The sequence below is a fragment of the Argopecten irradians genome, chromosome 9 (assembly GCF_041381155.1).
Source record: "Argopecten irradians isolate NY chromosome 9, Ai_NY, whole genome shotgun sequence".
Classification (NCBI taxonomy): Eukaryota; Metazoa; Mollusca; class Bivalvia; order Pectinida; family Pectinidae; genus Argopecten; species Argopecten irradians.
In genome coordinates, this window is record NC_091142.1 from 24333050 (window position 1) to 24350144 (window position 17095).

General features: G+C 34.8%; 2 protein-coding genes across 3 annotated transcripts in view; both read left to right on the forward strand.

The window, feature by feature from the left end:
* Positions 1–17095, forward strand: part of LOC138331842 (MAM and LDL-receptor class A domain-containing protein 1-like) — an 89212-nt gene that overhangs the window by 17900 nt on the left and 54217 nt on the right. The gene's annotated exons all lie outside the window — the stretch shown is intronic.
* Positions 309–16932, forward strand: LOC138331843 (adhesion G protein-coupled receptor B1-like). 2 transcript variants are annotated; one of them, XM_069279670.1, is made up of 10 exons: positions 309–346; positions 1405–1502; positions 4731–4860; positions 7819–8003; positions 9431–9512; positions 11802–11987; positions 13098–13268; positions 14404–14568; positions 15160–15291; positions 16247–16932. In XM_069279670.1, the coding sequence occupies exons 1-10, from the start codon at positions 334–336 to the stop codon at positions 16444–16446; spliced, it is 1362 nt and encodes a 453-aa protein (XP_069135771.1). In that variant the 5' UTR covers positions 309–333; the 3' UTR covers positions 16447–16932. The 2 variants fall into 2 exon arrangements, with proteins under 2 accessions (XP_069135771.1, XP_069135772.1); XM_069279671.1 differs by lacking the exons at positions 7819–8003; positions 9431–9512.

The window sequence follows — 17095 nt, forward strand, 5'->3', positions numbered from 1 at the left end:
TCATGGGTGGATGCATCCTCGATACTCCAGGGCTTCCGATCACTTACGATCTCTACACCCCTGGACTATCTCATTGTAAAACTGGAGGCAACAGAATAGAACAGGTAATTTAGTCATTTGATGTACATCAAAAGAGCCGTACAACGGTACACTGTGGTTGACTGTGTGGCTTTGATGTTAGGCGTCGCTCTCTCTGTAGACTTCAAAGGAAGTCTTTGCTAGCCTGTGATTGGTCAAATGTTTTCCGCTGAGCTGCCTTCAATTTCACTATGAGATATAGTCCAGGGTGTAGAGATCGTAAGTGACTATACACAGCAGGAATATTGTCAGACAATGGATTGCCCAGGTAAGATAACAATAAGTTGGGAGAGTTGGGTAGTACATTTGATTGGGTTTAGTAGGTTTAAGGTCCCATTAAAAGCCAAGGTCATTTACGGTGTTGCGGTGTATGACTGTCCGGGCTCGGTATCATACAACTTTCTCATAAATATTTTTTTACCCAAGTCATGTATAATCATATACTTTGAATTTGTCTGAAAATAGTTTTTTAATGCTGGACCCTGTATGTTTTGGGAGAATGTAGTATATTCGTGATTTGTCTCATAATGATATTGGATCTCTTGTCCTTTGTATAGTGCGATCTCACAGAAATAATGTAGAAGATGCACCCCGTCAAATTATACTGACAACGGGCAAACTAGTCGTCCCACTTCCTTTTTGCTAAGCGTAAGGCAATAGCAGAAACTACCACATATATAGGCACTGGCATGTTTCGGCCAGGGGAAGAACCCAAAGCCTTCCTCACAGGGACGAGCGGGAGGCAAACGGGAGGCAGTGTACCTGGACCAGTTGCTCTGTTATTCATATCGATATGATCAACAACTCTATATACCGGTAGATAGTATGTGGGACATTATATACCGGTATATAGTATGTGGGACACTATATACCGGTAAATAGTATGTGGAACACTTGGGTAGTTAGACTGATGTAATCTTACTTGTATTTGTAAGGTGAACAGGGTTGAGATATCCCTGTCCACGTGACAGATCCATGTAAGATTATTTTTCACTCATACTTAGTATAAAAAAGTATAAAAAATATGAAATTCACGTTGCTTTCCAGCTTTTTCATAGCGCCATTATCACATGAACGTCGAAATACGACAAAATTGTTGACTTCATCAACAATGCATCCCGCGGAATTGATGACGTCACGTTATTGTCTAACGCATGTGAGCTGTCTCGCACCTCTCTGTGTAAGACAGTTATTTTCCCTAGACCCCACAAGATATCCTTGTGAAGCATGGGGAGAACAGTTGCGATGTAAGCTGTCGGTATGATATACTGGTGCATATTTCAGTTTACGGTTTGTAACCTACTGGTCTGTCTCTATCTTCCACAGCAACGGACTACTCGACATATCAGTGTACCTTCGAAGCTGGCGATAGCTGTTTCCTGTCTCAAGAAACGTTGGACGATTTCGATTGGACATTTATGCAGGTAGTTCTAGCTTTAGTTTTATTCTAAATATTTCATTATCGACGAGCATGTTAATATTTTGATTGTTGCTTTGACAAATGATATTTTAGCTCTCAATCATCAGATGGTGGGTCATTTAAATTGTCTTCCGTTCGTGGTCTGAGGTTCGTCCGTCTGCGCGTGTGGAAATCCGTCAGTAATTCTTGTTATTGCTATTTTTAAGAACGTTTTGAAGTGATTTTTTTTTTAAATTTCACGTGTAGGTTTTTCCTGTTGGGTCTTGTTATTTATAGTGTTATTGGGCGCGATCGAGAAGATATGGTCACGTTTTCAAATATGTCTGCCCGAGTAAAAACTACACAACAGAAGAAATGTCACATGACATATGATGGATCTCCTGCGTCCAGAATAGATTGGCATGATCTATTTCATTGTTAGCATAATACAGGCAAACGGAGCAGCATTCATAACTTTTGCAAACTGTGTGAATCCGCGTAGCGGATTAACACAAAAAGTTTGCAAACAAAATTTATTTCATACCCCGATGAAATTAAAATATAGTGACCTTCAATGCTTATAATTAATTTTCCAGGCTACTATATAAAATGAAATACGTTTACACGTACGATTCCATTGATTTTTTCCAAGGGATTGTTTTTCCAAATCAATACGCAACGTCAATGTTGATATTGTGACGTCACGATAACGTCGGGAATTCCGCGCCATTCTCGGATTTTTTTTCCATCGTGGAATGAAAACAATGAATAGGCCAATCAGAAAGCCAGTAACAAAGAGAAAATTAATTATTTAGATACAGTAAAACCCCTATAACTCGAACAGCAGGGGACCATATCAATAATTCGAGGAATACAGGGTATTCGACTCATCCGAGGTTGGTCATGATCGGACCGTTGACAGTCAAAATGTCCGGTCACCCTATGACAAACATTACATTGTAATGACATTTTAATTACCGTAATTTCAGCATTTTGGATTTATTATGAAAGTGTTTTTGATAGCAATATCAAGTTGAAAAAAATATGTATTACATAAAATGAGGGTTTGAAAATACTGACGACAAAGTAAATCAAATGTAAACGATCGTCAAACGTGGACGGGTACCAATACTTCAAGTTGAAAATATAAAAAATAATTAATTGCATCCCGAAAAAAAATCTATGTCTACCTGTGTAAAAGCGTTAGGTTACACGTGTTCACGAGCTGGCACTATATTCTATATGGAATGAAGCACTGATTGTGCACGCATCAAAGGCGAAATGAATTGTTTTATATTAATTTTTGAGTTAATTAGGCATATATACACTGTATACACGATTAAACACCAGTTATTGTTCAAATGATGAATATCATTTATGCTCTGTCGGCGGTGGAGCATCTTTAAATTGTCTTGTGTGCATGGTCTGAGGTGCGTCCGTCTGCGCGTGTGGAAATCCGTCAGTAATTCTTGTTATTGCTATCTTTAAGAACGTTTTGAAGTGATGTTTTTTTCAATTTCACATGTAGGTTTTCCTTTTGTGTCTTGTTATTTATAGTGTTATTGGTCGCGATCGAGAAGATATGGTCACATTCCGCCTGTAACGATATAGGCCGCTCAAAATGTATGCCCGAGTAAAAACTACACAACAGAAGAAATGTCACATGACATATGATGGATCTCCCGTTTCCAGAATAGATTGGCATGATCTATTTCATTGTTAGCATGATACAGGCAAACGGAGCAGCATTAATAACTTTGATTATACGTTTAATTAGATATATAATTCGATATGAAAATTAAAGTGTATTACATTTGTGTCCCTTCTAGTGTTGACGTGGCACAAAGTTTTCAATTTATATTGCGTTATATATAGATGTATTTTTATAATATGGACATTTGTCTGATTATTATCATGTTTGTTTTTAATTAATGTTATTAATTATACCACGTGCAATTCTCTACTGGATGTGGCAAAAATGTATTTCTATTGCTTGTTAAAATAAAAAAAAAATGAAATAGCAATATGACATGCCTACTTGATTCTGAGTTTTAATCCATGCGCAGTCTAGGCGATATTGAATTAAAAGATTCTATCAACTACGTTTTTCTTATTTCTCGGTACAAGCGCATCGGAGGACTTCTTTTTGGAAATATGATTAAAGTTGTAATTTTATTACACTGAATAGAATAATGCTCTCTATGAAGAAATAACACGGGAAAACCTCTACCAAAGGTCGGAAATCTCACGATGTTGCAACTTTATGGTCACGTAATGAATGATCTATAAATTAACAAACTATTCATATGTTAGATACGAACCCTATGATTTCAGAAAATTCAATTTTTTGATATTCATTTTTTTGATATTCGTATTTTGAAAACGGTAACCTTTAGGTTAAAACGGCCGATGTGCCCTACACTTCTTTCCGATTAAGGTTGTCCTTGATTCCATGTTATGCATAGTGCATTTTGTGATCGACCGAAAACATGGCGGAGGACAGGGGCTATTCTGGGGAGAATTTATGTAATGGTTTCCGATAGCAATTAGCTCTTGTGTTGGGTCTTAAACAAACGCACACACAAAACATTTTTAATTTGATATAATACCGTTGAGTTCCATGAAAACAAGCTCTCTAAACCATGGTATTAGTCAATTAAAACATGACCTATCCTATAGAGATATGATAACATAGTTGTAGCAATTATTTTATTGTATATTCTTCCAAAGAATTATCAAACTTTACCTATAAAATAAATGCTATTTTTATTATATTGTCAACCCTGCTGTGGTTTAGTGATAATACAAAACGAAACATACTAAATGCTATAGGTAATTAAATGTTTTGTAAAACTTCATCTACATGCAAGAGAAAAGTAAAAAAAATCGGGAACCGTGCGGGTCCTCTATTTCAAACTTGTCTCATTGGCGGGGTAAATTTGTCGCGCTGTCTCACTTTCGCACTGTTTCACTGTCGCATTGTCGCTCTTAAAAGATCAAATAGATTATTGCGATACATGATAATGCAATTTGAACCATTTCTGATGTTAATTTGTAGCTAGAAATCGAATAAGTATGAATAAATCGAACAAGTAATAGAAAAAGGAACTGGGAATCAACTTCATGCCGACTTTGTCACATTGCCGTTGTTCGCTTGGCGATAGTGCTACTTGGTCGATATCAGCCATCATAGTATAATGATGATATAATCGTAAGAACAAGAATATTGAATTATATTAAATTACATTGGTAGACTGGCGAAACAGAAACTCATTATACAGGCCCGTCGTCTGCTGTGGAAGGTTCGTCGTACGCTTACATCGAAACAAGTTCACCCAGACTTTGTTGTGACGTAGCCATCCTTTCTTCACATAGACTAACAAGTAAGTCATAACAGAAAGTTATTGCAGAGGGCCGAACCTAACTTGGTGTGTGAAGGTGTAATTTGATATGCGAAGCAAATGTGGCGTCGTCGAAAGCTCCGTTTCGAGTATAACCGTGTCTATTCTGTGCTTCTTGCAAAACTTTTATAGATAATGTGTAAAAATACAAGAGATGATTACTGTCCTCATTTTATTAAAAATCTATTGAAGATAAACCAAACGCTTTTCATACAAAAAGACAACAACAAAAAACAACACCTGGATACGGCACGGGTTTGAATATGAAATGATAGACAGGATCCTTTAAAATAACCAAAGAAAAACAACGTTTACCCTGTTTCCGCTGCAAGAAATAAATCGCTGAAATTTTATTTCAATATACGCAATGATTGATATGCGTAGTCCTTGACACCACCGTTTTAGGACTTTTAGTGTTTGACTACTATTCTTGTATCTCATGTACAGTGTTATTTTACTAACATGTTATTTAACTGGTGCTGTTATAACATACTTTTTAGATCATCCATACAATTGATTTAGTGGTTTTTATCGTTTTACATGTTGCATAACTGGTTTGTTCAATGTTTCGATTATTCGATCATTTCACTTTATAATATATTTTGATGATTGCTGTTGTGTTAAATCACAAACTACGTTTGCATACAGTGCATTGAAAATGGAGTTCCATACGCTGTTTCTTGATCCAAATAAAGAACGTGTGTGCCCACCCGCGGATTCAGTCTATGCTTTTACTCTAGTTATCAGTATTGTGGAAAGTTGAGGGACGTGAAATGGGATGCTGATGTGGTTCCCAATTTTTCTTTGAAAACTTGTCACTCTATGCATATGTAGCCAATAAAGATATAAGATGTAGTTTTATGTTAAGAAATTAAGCGAAACCCGAACACTATCGCCTATGCATACTGTGCGTCACAACCTACTGACGACATCGTCTCCGTGTCTTATGTGCTGTTACGACTCATATAGTGTTGTACCGCTATCTTAACGGGCTAAAAAACGCGACCTTCCGATTTCTACCTGGTTCTGACAAGACTGACTCTTGTGCGCCATAATGCTTGATTACATGATGTTGTGAATGAATATGCAAAAAAAAAAAGAACAAAACGCCTTTAACTAAGTTGATGAATATCGCTCTCCAAAGAACTACCGCAACTACCATTGTTCAATTTGTAATGAATTATCTCCACATAAAATCACTTAAAGGCCCAATATCCGTATCTTTCTTATTTTTTTCATGATTTAGAAGAATGTTGAAAAAAAATCCTGTTGTAAATCATGCAGAGACAAGATTAAATCGAAGTCAAGATGAGCGATTATGATTCGGAATATTTTGATGAAAATCATATAAATATTAAACATCGCTAGATGGGTCCCACTTAGTCAAACAAGACGAAGTTAGCCGACATTGTAACGTCGTTGCCGAGAACGTCATGTGACCACCGTAACTACGTAACGTCTGTCCGAACTCTTCCGAAAACAGGTCATGAACTTTCCAACTTCCGTTCGGCAATAATCGTAACTTCTATGGCGACCAGTTTTAAATTACATGTATCGACTTTAAACAACTGCTGTACCAAAGTTATTAAAAAAACATTATTATAGATATTCTTTAATATATCTTAATTTCAACTACATCTACAAATACTAAAAATATCGGAGTCGAATTTAACTTGAATTTTTGTTGATAGTTACGTATAGTTAGTGTGGCTTTAATATATATTAAGTGGAGCATAGATCTCTAAGTCTCGCGCTATGAAATGTGGGGCAGAAGAAATCCCGTTCTGTCTCGAGCCAGACATTTACGCTATGTGTCTTAGGCACTAAACGGATGCACAAAGCTGAGTGCGCATATTTCAAAAAATAAGATTTGCATTTTTTTTTTTTTTTAAATTGAAATATCTAATTCAGTTTCTGTGATCAGAGAGCGATGTAATCGGAAAATCATAATTCATGGTACTACAGTTGGCAAAGAGCATATCTATATGTTTTCCTGAGTTTCCAGCAATACCCATTTATTATAGATTTTTCTGGAGTGTGTATGGCAGAATGGGGTATTCTAAATTTGATGTTGACTCCATTATAGAATGTTTGACACAATATAAAACTCTCAAATAACTACATCACATATAAAAAGTTTTACCATTTCCAAATATCTTCAGCACATGTTTGCAGTTAGACCACATCATACCAAAGCCGTTGGTGTCCATGAATGCGCAAACCAATGATTGCATACAACGAAATAAAATAATTGGTGCTGTTAATTTTACAGGATTCTATCATACGAGTGTTCTAACGTACTACACTTTCACATTCAGCCAAACAAAGTCCTGTAACATGCCAAGGTGTTTTTTTTTTTTTTTTTTTTTTTTTTTGTAAAAATCGGGTGGTTCTTCTTCAATATATTTTTAATTAAATAAGGACTGTAATAATCTGTTGCATTTTTAGAAACTGTAATCATTTCGTCACGCAATATCTATAAGAGTTTTGCATGCAGCATAGAAGCGACATGAGTAATTTCCCAATCACAGTTGATACTCGAAGCGGAGCTTTCGACGCCATGTTTGCTTCGCATACAAAATTACACCTTCGCATACCAAGACACGTTCAACCTCCTGCATGAAAATTGATAGTAATGCCTAGCGGGCATTTAGTATCTACTTTTTAGTTGTATAGATATATCCAAGAACTATCATTCAATGTATCGATGTAACAAACCCAACATCAAATAGTAATCAACTTTACATAAATACAGTGCAAATCATTCAATTTAATATTAAACAGAGACCTTGTATGTCAGTGGCTAGTTCATTCTGTCTGACGTTCGCCTACCACATGTAATAATGCGTAACAGACGCCTTGTATTTTAGTGGTTGGTTCATTCAGTCTGACGTTCGCCTACCACATGTAATATTACTAAATAGAGGCTTTGTATTTTAGTGACTGGTTCATTCTGTCTGACATTCGCCTACCACATGTATGGCTATCATATGGGAACTCTGAAAGTCTTTGTCAAGGATGAGACTGGCGTCAATATCGTTAGATGGTCTAAGTCTGGGGACCAATGGAATAGATGGCACGGCACGGGAATAGACATACCACAACCAGTCACGTCATCACGAAAGGTACCTGTTAGCATGAATTGTGTTCGGGAATTGTAAGTAATTAGTTGATGTGATAGTGTTGTACAGTAAATAGTTATCAATTATATACATTTGTTGAGATTAATATGGTGGAATGCTGCCCTGTTGTTTTTTTAACACTCTACCTGGGCGGTATAACACTAATACTAACCGAATCAAATGTACTTTATTTTTATTATATCGGGTAGATATGATAATTGTTAGTCCCCTGCAGGTGAAACCGAAGGGGGCTATAGTGTTTTTTCCCGTCCGTCTGTCTGTCTGTATGTCTGTCTGACTGTCCGGTTATTGTTTCAAGGCGATAACGTGAGAAATAATCAACGGTTTTTTATCAAACTTCACACAATGGTAGCATATGGAAAAATACAACTTGTGATTTAATTTGGGGTCAAAAGGTCAACTACAAAGGTCACTGTTGCTAAAAACAAACTGTTTAAAAAATCGTTTCCCGACGAAAACTTGAGAAAAAAATCAACGGATTTTTAACAAACTTCACACAATGGTAGCAAATGAGAAATACAACTGGAGATTAAATTTGAGACAAAAGGACAACTACCAATGTCACTGTTACTAAAAATAGATGTTTTCACAAAATATTAGTTTCCCAACAATTGCTTGAGAAAACATCAACATATTTTGATCAAACTACACAAAATGATAGCATATGTGAAAACACAGCTTTGGATTGAATTTAGGGTCAAAAGGTCAACTACAATGGAAACTGTTACTAAAATAGATTGTTTCACAAATCCTTTTAGTTTCCAGATGATAAGTTGAGAACAACTCAACGGAATTTGTTCATCATAAACTTCATACGAAGGTAACATGTGGAATAACATAGCTTGGGATTGGATTTTGGGTCAAGAGGGCAACTACATAGGTCCCTGCTACTAAAAATAGATTGTTTCGCAATTTTAGTTTTCAGACGATAACTTGAGAAAACATAAATGCATTTTTATCAAACTTTACACAATGGTAGCACATGATAAATGACAGCTTTGGATTAAATTTGGGGTCAAAAGATCAACTAAAAAGGTCACAGTTGCTAAAAATAGTTCATCTTTTCCAGACGATATCTTGAGAGAAAGCAACGGATTTTTATCAAAAATTACACAATGGTAGCATATGAGAAAATAAAGCTTTGGATTAAATTTGGGGACAAAATCTTACCTACAAAGGTCACTGTTACTGAAAATAGATTGTTTGAAAAAATCAGTTTCCAAATTAAAACTTGAGAACACATCAACGGAATATGTTCAAACTACATACATGTGTACAATTGTAACATAGGAGAAAACATAGCTTGGAATTGAATTTGGGGTCAAAAGGTCACTGTTTCTAAAACAGTTTTTTTCTTTAGTACAAAAAAATCTATTTAAAATTTGCTAAGTTTATAATGTACTTTTCAGATCATCTTTGAAGGTCATAGGGATGACGGCACAAAAGGAGACGCAGCTATTGACGACATTACATTAACACCGGGAAGTTGTGGTAAATACGACAACATACGTTTTTGTGTCATTCACAATGAATATCTAATTTTAAAAAAACATACTCCAACTTTTAAAAACTATTTAATGTACCATAAGACACAGTCTTTGTTAAAACAATGCAACTTCTCAATAACCAGGAGATCTACAGACGTTATATTGGGTTTGTAACTTCTCAATAACCACCAGATCTAGAGACGTTCTATTGGGTTTGTAACTTCTCCATAACCAGGATATCTAGAGACGTTCTATTGGGTTTGTAACTTCTCAATAATTTGGAGATCTAGAGACGTTTTTATTGGATAGATAGTATGTTGTAATAACAAACTGATAAGTTTGTTCAAAAAAGCATGAAAAACGTTTTTTCCTTGTGTCAATTTTTTGACAATCTGGTTAAAGTGAAATTTCAAAGGTCAAATGGTTTATTTACTTAAAAAACGACTAAAACTGGGAGTGAGATTGTATTTTGAATTTCAGAAGAACTAACTTAATTTATCTTTTTCGATATATGTCCATCTCTAATTTCCTCATTGAAGAATTTTTATGGGCTCAGACTGAGAATTTTTTAAAGTGTCAGATGGAGTTAAAGTCGATCTATATACATAACCTTTATTTAAAACTTTATATCATGCACTGTACAAACTTGAGGTTGGAGTCTTTTGATTACTTTCGGAATCATTTCATTAGGACCAGGAGGTTTTTTTGATATCAAGTATATTTAGCTGATCAATCACATCTTACTTTGTTATAGTCATGTTATTTAACATAAAAGTAAATGGATCAGGAGAAGAAGTTGATGTAAAATACTAATTTAAAATTGCAACTTTATCAATTGGATGTTGTATACTGACTCCATTATGGATAAGAGGCGGTATGCTCTCAGATTTATGTTCATTTTTCAGAACTGGTTTAGCAATTTTTCACCATTTAAATGGGGAAATAGATTTATCACATAAAGATTTTTGTAAATTTTTGAAAGTAATCCTGTTTTGCAGTTCTAATCAGATTAATTGCCTCATTTCGAACGTTTCTAAAGTTTTCATGTACAGGATTATTACTGTCTTTTTATAGATTCTATTTTTTGGCGGAGTATCAATCTAATTTCTCTATTCATCTATGGCTTATCATCAGGCCTAATAGTAATAATTTTTGAAGGTATTAACTCATCCATCTGATTAAGAATAGCAACTGTTAGTAGGCTGTAAAAGCTTTCAGTGTCATGATTTGAGACAATAGTGTCCAGTCAGTTTCGCTCAGAACTGGTTTAGCAATTTTCCACCTTTAAATGGGGAAATAGATTTATCACATAAAGATTTTTGTATTTTTTTTTAAAGTAATCCTGTTTTTCAGTTCTAATCAGAATAATTGCCTCATTTCGAATGTTTCTAAAGTTTTCACAATGTACAGGATTATTAATGTCTTTTTATGGATTCTATTTTGTGGCGGAGTATCAATCTAATTTCTCTATTCATCTATGGCTTATCATCAGGCCTAATAGTTATAATTTTTGAAGGTATTCACTCATCCATCTGATTAAGAATAGCACCTGTTAGAAGGCTGTAAAAGCTTTCAGTGTCATGATTTTGAGACAATAGTGTCCAGCCAGTTTCGCTCAGAGCTGTGTTCATTTTTTTTCAAAATCAGCATCATTATATAATAACATTTCCTTTTTACACGAAGAATGTTTAAAAACTGAATATGATATTTTGAATTGTATAGGTGAGTGATCACTACATAACTGAAAACTGACGTATGTACTTTGAATCAATCCAATATTTTTTGAGAAAATTGTATCTAAAGATGTAGAGCTCTGTGGTGTTATTCGAGTTGGTTCTTTAATCCGACTTGTCAAATCACATTTGGTTAGTAGCTTATAGAGGTGAGAGATGGGTCTTATTTTTAACATGTCTAAATTTATATCACCTGTGATGATAACATCTAATGAGGTATTTACTGCACGGTCTAACATTATATTTAACTTTATCTCAACTATATCTTACTATATACGTTAGGGATGACATGTTGATATAATTCCTAATTATAAACTATGAATTATTTGTTCATAAGGCAGGCTCATTCACCTGTAAATTATTATCACCGAGATATTTTTATGCAAAAGAAAAGAGGGAGAAAGGGAAAAAACAAACAAAACGAAAAACCGGAAAAAACAAACAAAGGTAACAAAGCAGAACCCAACAAATACAAAAATATGTATACTCTATATGTCGTATATATTGTGGTATAATTAAAGTCCAAAGTGAAAACTGTTTTTTGGGTATTTGTTTGCCAGTTGAGGGTACTTGGGGAGAATGGGCCAATTGGGGACCGTGTTCACAGTCATGTGGTACTAGTACACCGGGTACACAAATGAGGATACGTCCATGTGTCACCATAACAGCGCATGTCGGCGGCGTGTATTGTTTATACCCGGAAGATCACAAACAGACGCATGATTGTCCGACAATATCTTGTCCAGGTACAGTGACGATATTCAGTCTATCTTTAATGTTTCTTTTTTTCATTTGAAATTCCATTCAAACAAAATTACGGCAAAGCTTATGGTTTGTGATTTCATCTCGCATTTTACTTTGCATTTGTTTGAATTTTAATCATACATATTTATAATATAACATGTTCATATCTAGATGAATAGATATCGGTATGGTATTTATAATCACATTACATAGACCCATGCTCAAATTTTTATGAATTTATTGCCTTATATAAACTGTTGAAAACATAACATTTATTAAATTGAATATGGTCTACACTGTACTTACTAAAACCGAGGAGGGTCTTGAAGTGAGGGGGTAATACGTCTGTGTAATGTAATGTAAATGTGTGTACACGTGTACAACATTACAGTATATCGTCACGCTAAAATAATTTAAATATTAACATGTTTCAAGCAACAGCACCATATAGTTTAACTTAATATCATAGACAATGTGTAATTTGTTAACGATTTCACATGAAGTTCCTATAAAACTGATTAATGACAATATAATTAATTTTTCTTTGTTTTCATTCCAAATCCGACTTTTGGAATGGCCAATATGTTTTTGCATACCACTTTGAAAATAAAAATCCGTGAATAGCGCGAAACCCCGACGTTATCTTGACATCATGCTAGCGACATTGACATTGCATATTGATAGGCTCGCATTGATTCGGGAAAAGAATCCCTTGAAAAAACACTAGAATGGAACATCTAAGCTGACTTATTTTATCTTATCAAATCGATTATAAAATTGATTATACGCCTTGATGTCACAAGGTTTTAATTTTATCGGGGTATGAAAACCAGTTTTGTTTGCTAACTGAGTGAATTTGTGTAGCAGAATAGAAAGTAAATATCGAATAAAACCTAGCATTAAAATTTTATAAGCAACGACGATATCAATAATCAAGGAATAATAAGTACGCATGTCTCTAATATAGGCCAGAAATGTTAAATTATCTACCATCAATATTGCATATTATCTAACCGCCCAGGCATGGGCAAACTGATGTATAATATTTGCTTGACATTATGTAAGACTCTACGATGCTCCGAAATTATCAATTTTATTGCTGTTTATTTCAGTTGACGGCGGTTGGGGAGGATGGGATAGTTGGACACCGTGTTCCGTATCTTGTGGGAATGGCACCAAAACGAGATATGGTGTATGTGACAATCCGGCTCCAGCACACAATGGTCTTTCTTGTGTTGGAAATGATACCGATGAAAAACAATGTACACTGTCGGAATGTCTAGGTATGAAAACCTTTGAATGGAGGTATTTCTTTCTTTTGCAGAATGTCCTAATGTCTTCTTGAATCTCGACACCTCACCATATTCATCATATATGTGTCATTTATATAGGATCTTTAACAAATGTTCATGTTATGTGATCTTTTATGATACGAATTTAAGACGTTCTTTTTTTGCGAGTCTTGGGGTGCAAAATCTAACAGTTCGAGTCAAGGGGTCATGAATCTCACTTGAAATCAACACAAAAAGATACTTTTATTATATAACTACATCATCCTGTATTTCAAAGAATCTCGACGTCAAAACATGTTGCAAAAATCAAGCGGCCGCCGCCATTTTGTCACGACGTCGCACGAATCCTAACGTCACGTCATTTTTTACTGGCGCAAAGCCATGACGTCACAATAATGTCCTAGCCAATAAAAAGCTCTCCAATTTATATGACACTAGTTACTAATGCAAAAATATCACCATAGGGGAAATCACTGGACATTCGAGGGATTATGAGATACTGATATTTCTACCACAATATGTCGTGCTATTCCACTCTCAGATAATCGTATAAATGTGCTGTGTTAGATAAATTAAAGACATTCTGGTCTCTTGATTGATCAATATTTTAAACTTTAACCCGAACTACTTTTTTGTCGTTGTTAACTTCAACAATAGTCGAATGACGTCATGTTGATGAAATCCAATCGCTGCTTGCAGAACAAACCGCTTTTGAAACTGGATGTGGGACGGCGTCGGAATTTAGCTATTGACTCATTATTCATAATTGTCTTTTGTTTAGTTGTATATCTTGCCGTGGAGATGATCTTCCGTGTGCTTGGAAACAGTAGCTATGGATATCAATGAAAAATGTCTCAATGTACAGTTATTTACTATTGTCCCGTGGCGATAGATGGGGAGACTGGGTTGATTGGACATAAGACACATATTAGTCATGTCAAGGTTCATATTATACAGTTGTTTTATGCCATATCAGTCAACAGTCAAACCTGCCGAGGTTTTGAGACCCCAGAAACTGTTTCCAGAAGAAAGATTATTGCATTCATATTTTTGATTGTTTTGGGATATACTTATCTATGTACACTGTATACGATTTATTAACATGATGCACTTTATTATGTTTAAGTGGATGGAGTGTGGGCAACATGGCGGACATGGAGCGCATGCGCATTCGTCAATACGGACGTTCGTCGATCAAGATGTCGGAGATGTGCAAACCCAATCTCACTAGATGTAAGCGCTTCCTGTTCGGGCGACTCACTGCAATCAGAGCATTGTCCTACTCCAGATGGTTGGTATCACTTATTTTTACTCTTTTATTATCATTTTTCCTTTTCATACTAGTACCAGATATGTTCTGACGGGTGGATATACGAAATCATTAAACACATACTCTTCACATAGAAATTTGCCTGTTTGCCAGACCTAATATTTTCACAACATTTGCTAACAACTACATATCATAACATAAGACAAACCTACGTCACTAAGGTATCTAACTCCATGGAATTCTGTTTTTTAATGGAATCTATGACTTTTTATTAATTACTTAATTAATATGCTAAAAAGTATGAGAGATCGGTCTCACAAATAATTTTCAACGTATGTTGTGAGAACAAGTAAACTCACCAATATTATCTGTGAATCCACTGAAATGGAATTGGCCTCTCATATTAATGTCTTCAGTAATGATGGAACAACTCTTTGTTACAATGTATCTTCCCGCTGAAATGACGTAGGCGCGGGATATCATTTTAATGTTATTCTATTCTATTATAGAAACAATCAGTCTCGCACAAACTTCATCAGGTATCACGTGGTACGTGGTCTTATTGGTTGAAAATGACGATGATTTATTATATATTATCTCCTGTTATCTTAGATACATTTAAGAAGACTTGTAGATGTCGACGAAGGCGTGTCCCCGTGATCAAAAACATCACCAAGAAGGAGTTAGCCACAGTGATGGAGGAAACAAAGAAGGCACTTACAGTCGATAAAACCAAGACATCACGTAAGTAGACGGTACTGTTTTATAATAAATTATCATAATTGTGAAAACTAGAAAAACTTGCAAGTCAATTTTTTTATACTACAGTCGTACATACAGAGAGAGTGCCTAAAATAGATAAGAAGGTACAATGGTATAGGTGGGTCATTCAGGTATATCTTTACTCAGTAGTACTGTTTTTCCATGAAGGATTTTAATTTGCTAGTTAATTACCGTGAATTCAAATACCAGCGATTATAATGCACGGACAACATGATAAAGCTAATTTGTGTGACATATTGACAATTTCCGACCTATTATTAAAATCAAAATTTAAAATAGATTAAGAAGAGAAAATCTCGAAATTCCCCATCATTGCTTCAATAATGAAAATGCATGAAATAATATCTGCTTCAATAACTGAATCAACCTCCCTGATATTCTAGTTTTCATGTTGTAATCCATAGTAATTACTGGAGTAACTATTGAAATGACATATTTACAACACTGATGCTAACAGTGGGTTCTTATTACCTTTGGAAATTTGTCATAATGAGGTAAAAACGGTATAAAGTTAGTATATTAATAATCCGAAAAAAAGGCAAAATTAAATTTAAAGTAAAATCAAAGTCATTTCCATGGAATATATATTCAGCCACTATAGAGCCTTCTTCAGTCCGAAATAACGCTAACACAACGTGTTCGTCTACATGTTTGTTTACTTGTTTGTTTGGAAATTTGTTTACAATGAAATACGTTTAAACTGCAATATCTACCTACGTATAATAATTCACAGTTATCATGTAGTTTTCTTTTGTATCCTTTAACAACTATTTTGTAAATTAAAACTTTTCATTATCACTGATCTTACAAAATACATATTCTACATAACTATAATGCACATCATTTTGGATTATCGATGGCACTTCTGTAATCTGGACCACATCTATTAAATCCATGTTATACTTTTTTATTTAAGTGTCTATCAGGAAGAAAACATCCGCCCCAGATGACCGGAAGTCGTCCGCAGCAATGGCGTCTGTGTTGGCTGTTGTCTTGTTGTCTGTTCCGGTTATTCTTATCGTCGGCATTGACTTGATGAACATTCGGTACATTAATGTCTTCAAAAGGAAGAAAAGTAAAACATCTGAAACAATCGGCTGTAATGATAAAAACTAAAAAACTTGAGACATATTTGGATAAAAAAATCGACACGAATTGTACGAAATATATTGCCATTTAGTCATGTTTACAAAAATACTAACGGTTAGACCTGAAACAGAAGGGTTCCTTAATTTGGCATGAACTATAAGACAATTGGTGTTGAATTGTTTATACATATGTGTAATTAACACACAAAAATAATAAATACTAATTTATGTTACTTTTAGTGCATGCGCAAACAGTACTTCATTCCATATAGGGCATAGTGTGATGGATTTTTTTCAGGACCCAATTATTTTGAATAGTTTTGATTTTATAAATAATTAAAATTAGAAGCTAAAACTTGTACCAGCGAAAGTGAACATCTATACAGTACTTATGAGGACAAGTACATCACACACCTATGTTTACCGGACTGCTGATGATAAAGACACATTTTAGTGTAAGCATGCATTACAATGCGGATATGTATCGGCAACAAACCAGTGCAATGGAAGTTTGACCAGTGCAATGGAAGTTTGAGTAGTTGATATTGCTTTATTATATCGATCCCTGGCCTGAGCCAGTGATGTTAAGTAATTTTTGTCTTGAACTACTCAAATCGCTCTGAGATAATGATCTTGTCTCAGAAACAATTGTATCAACTCCATGATGGTTATTTGAC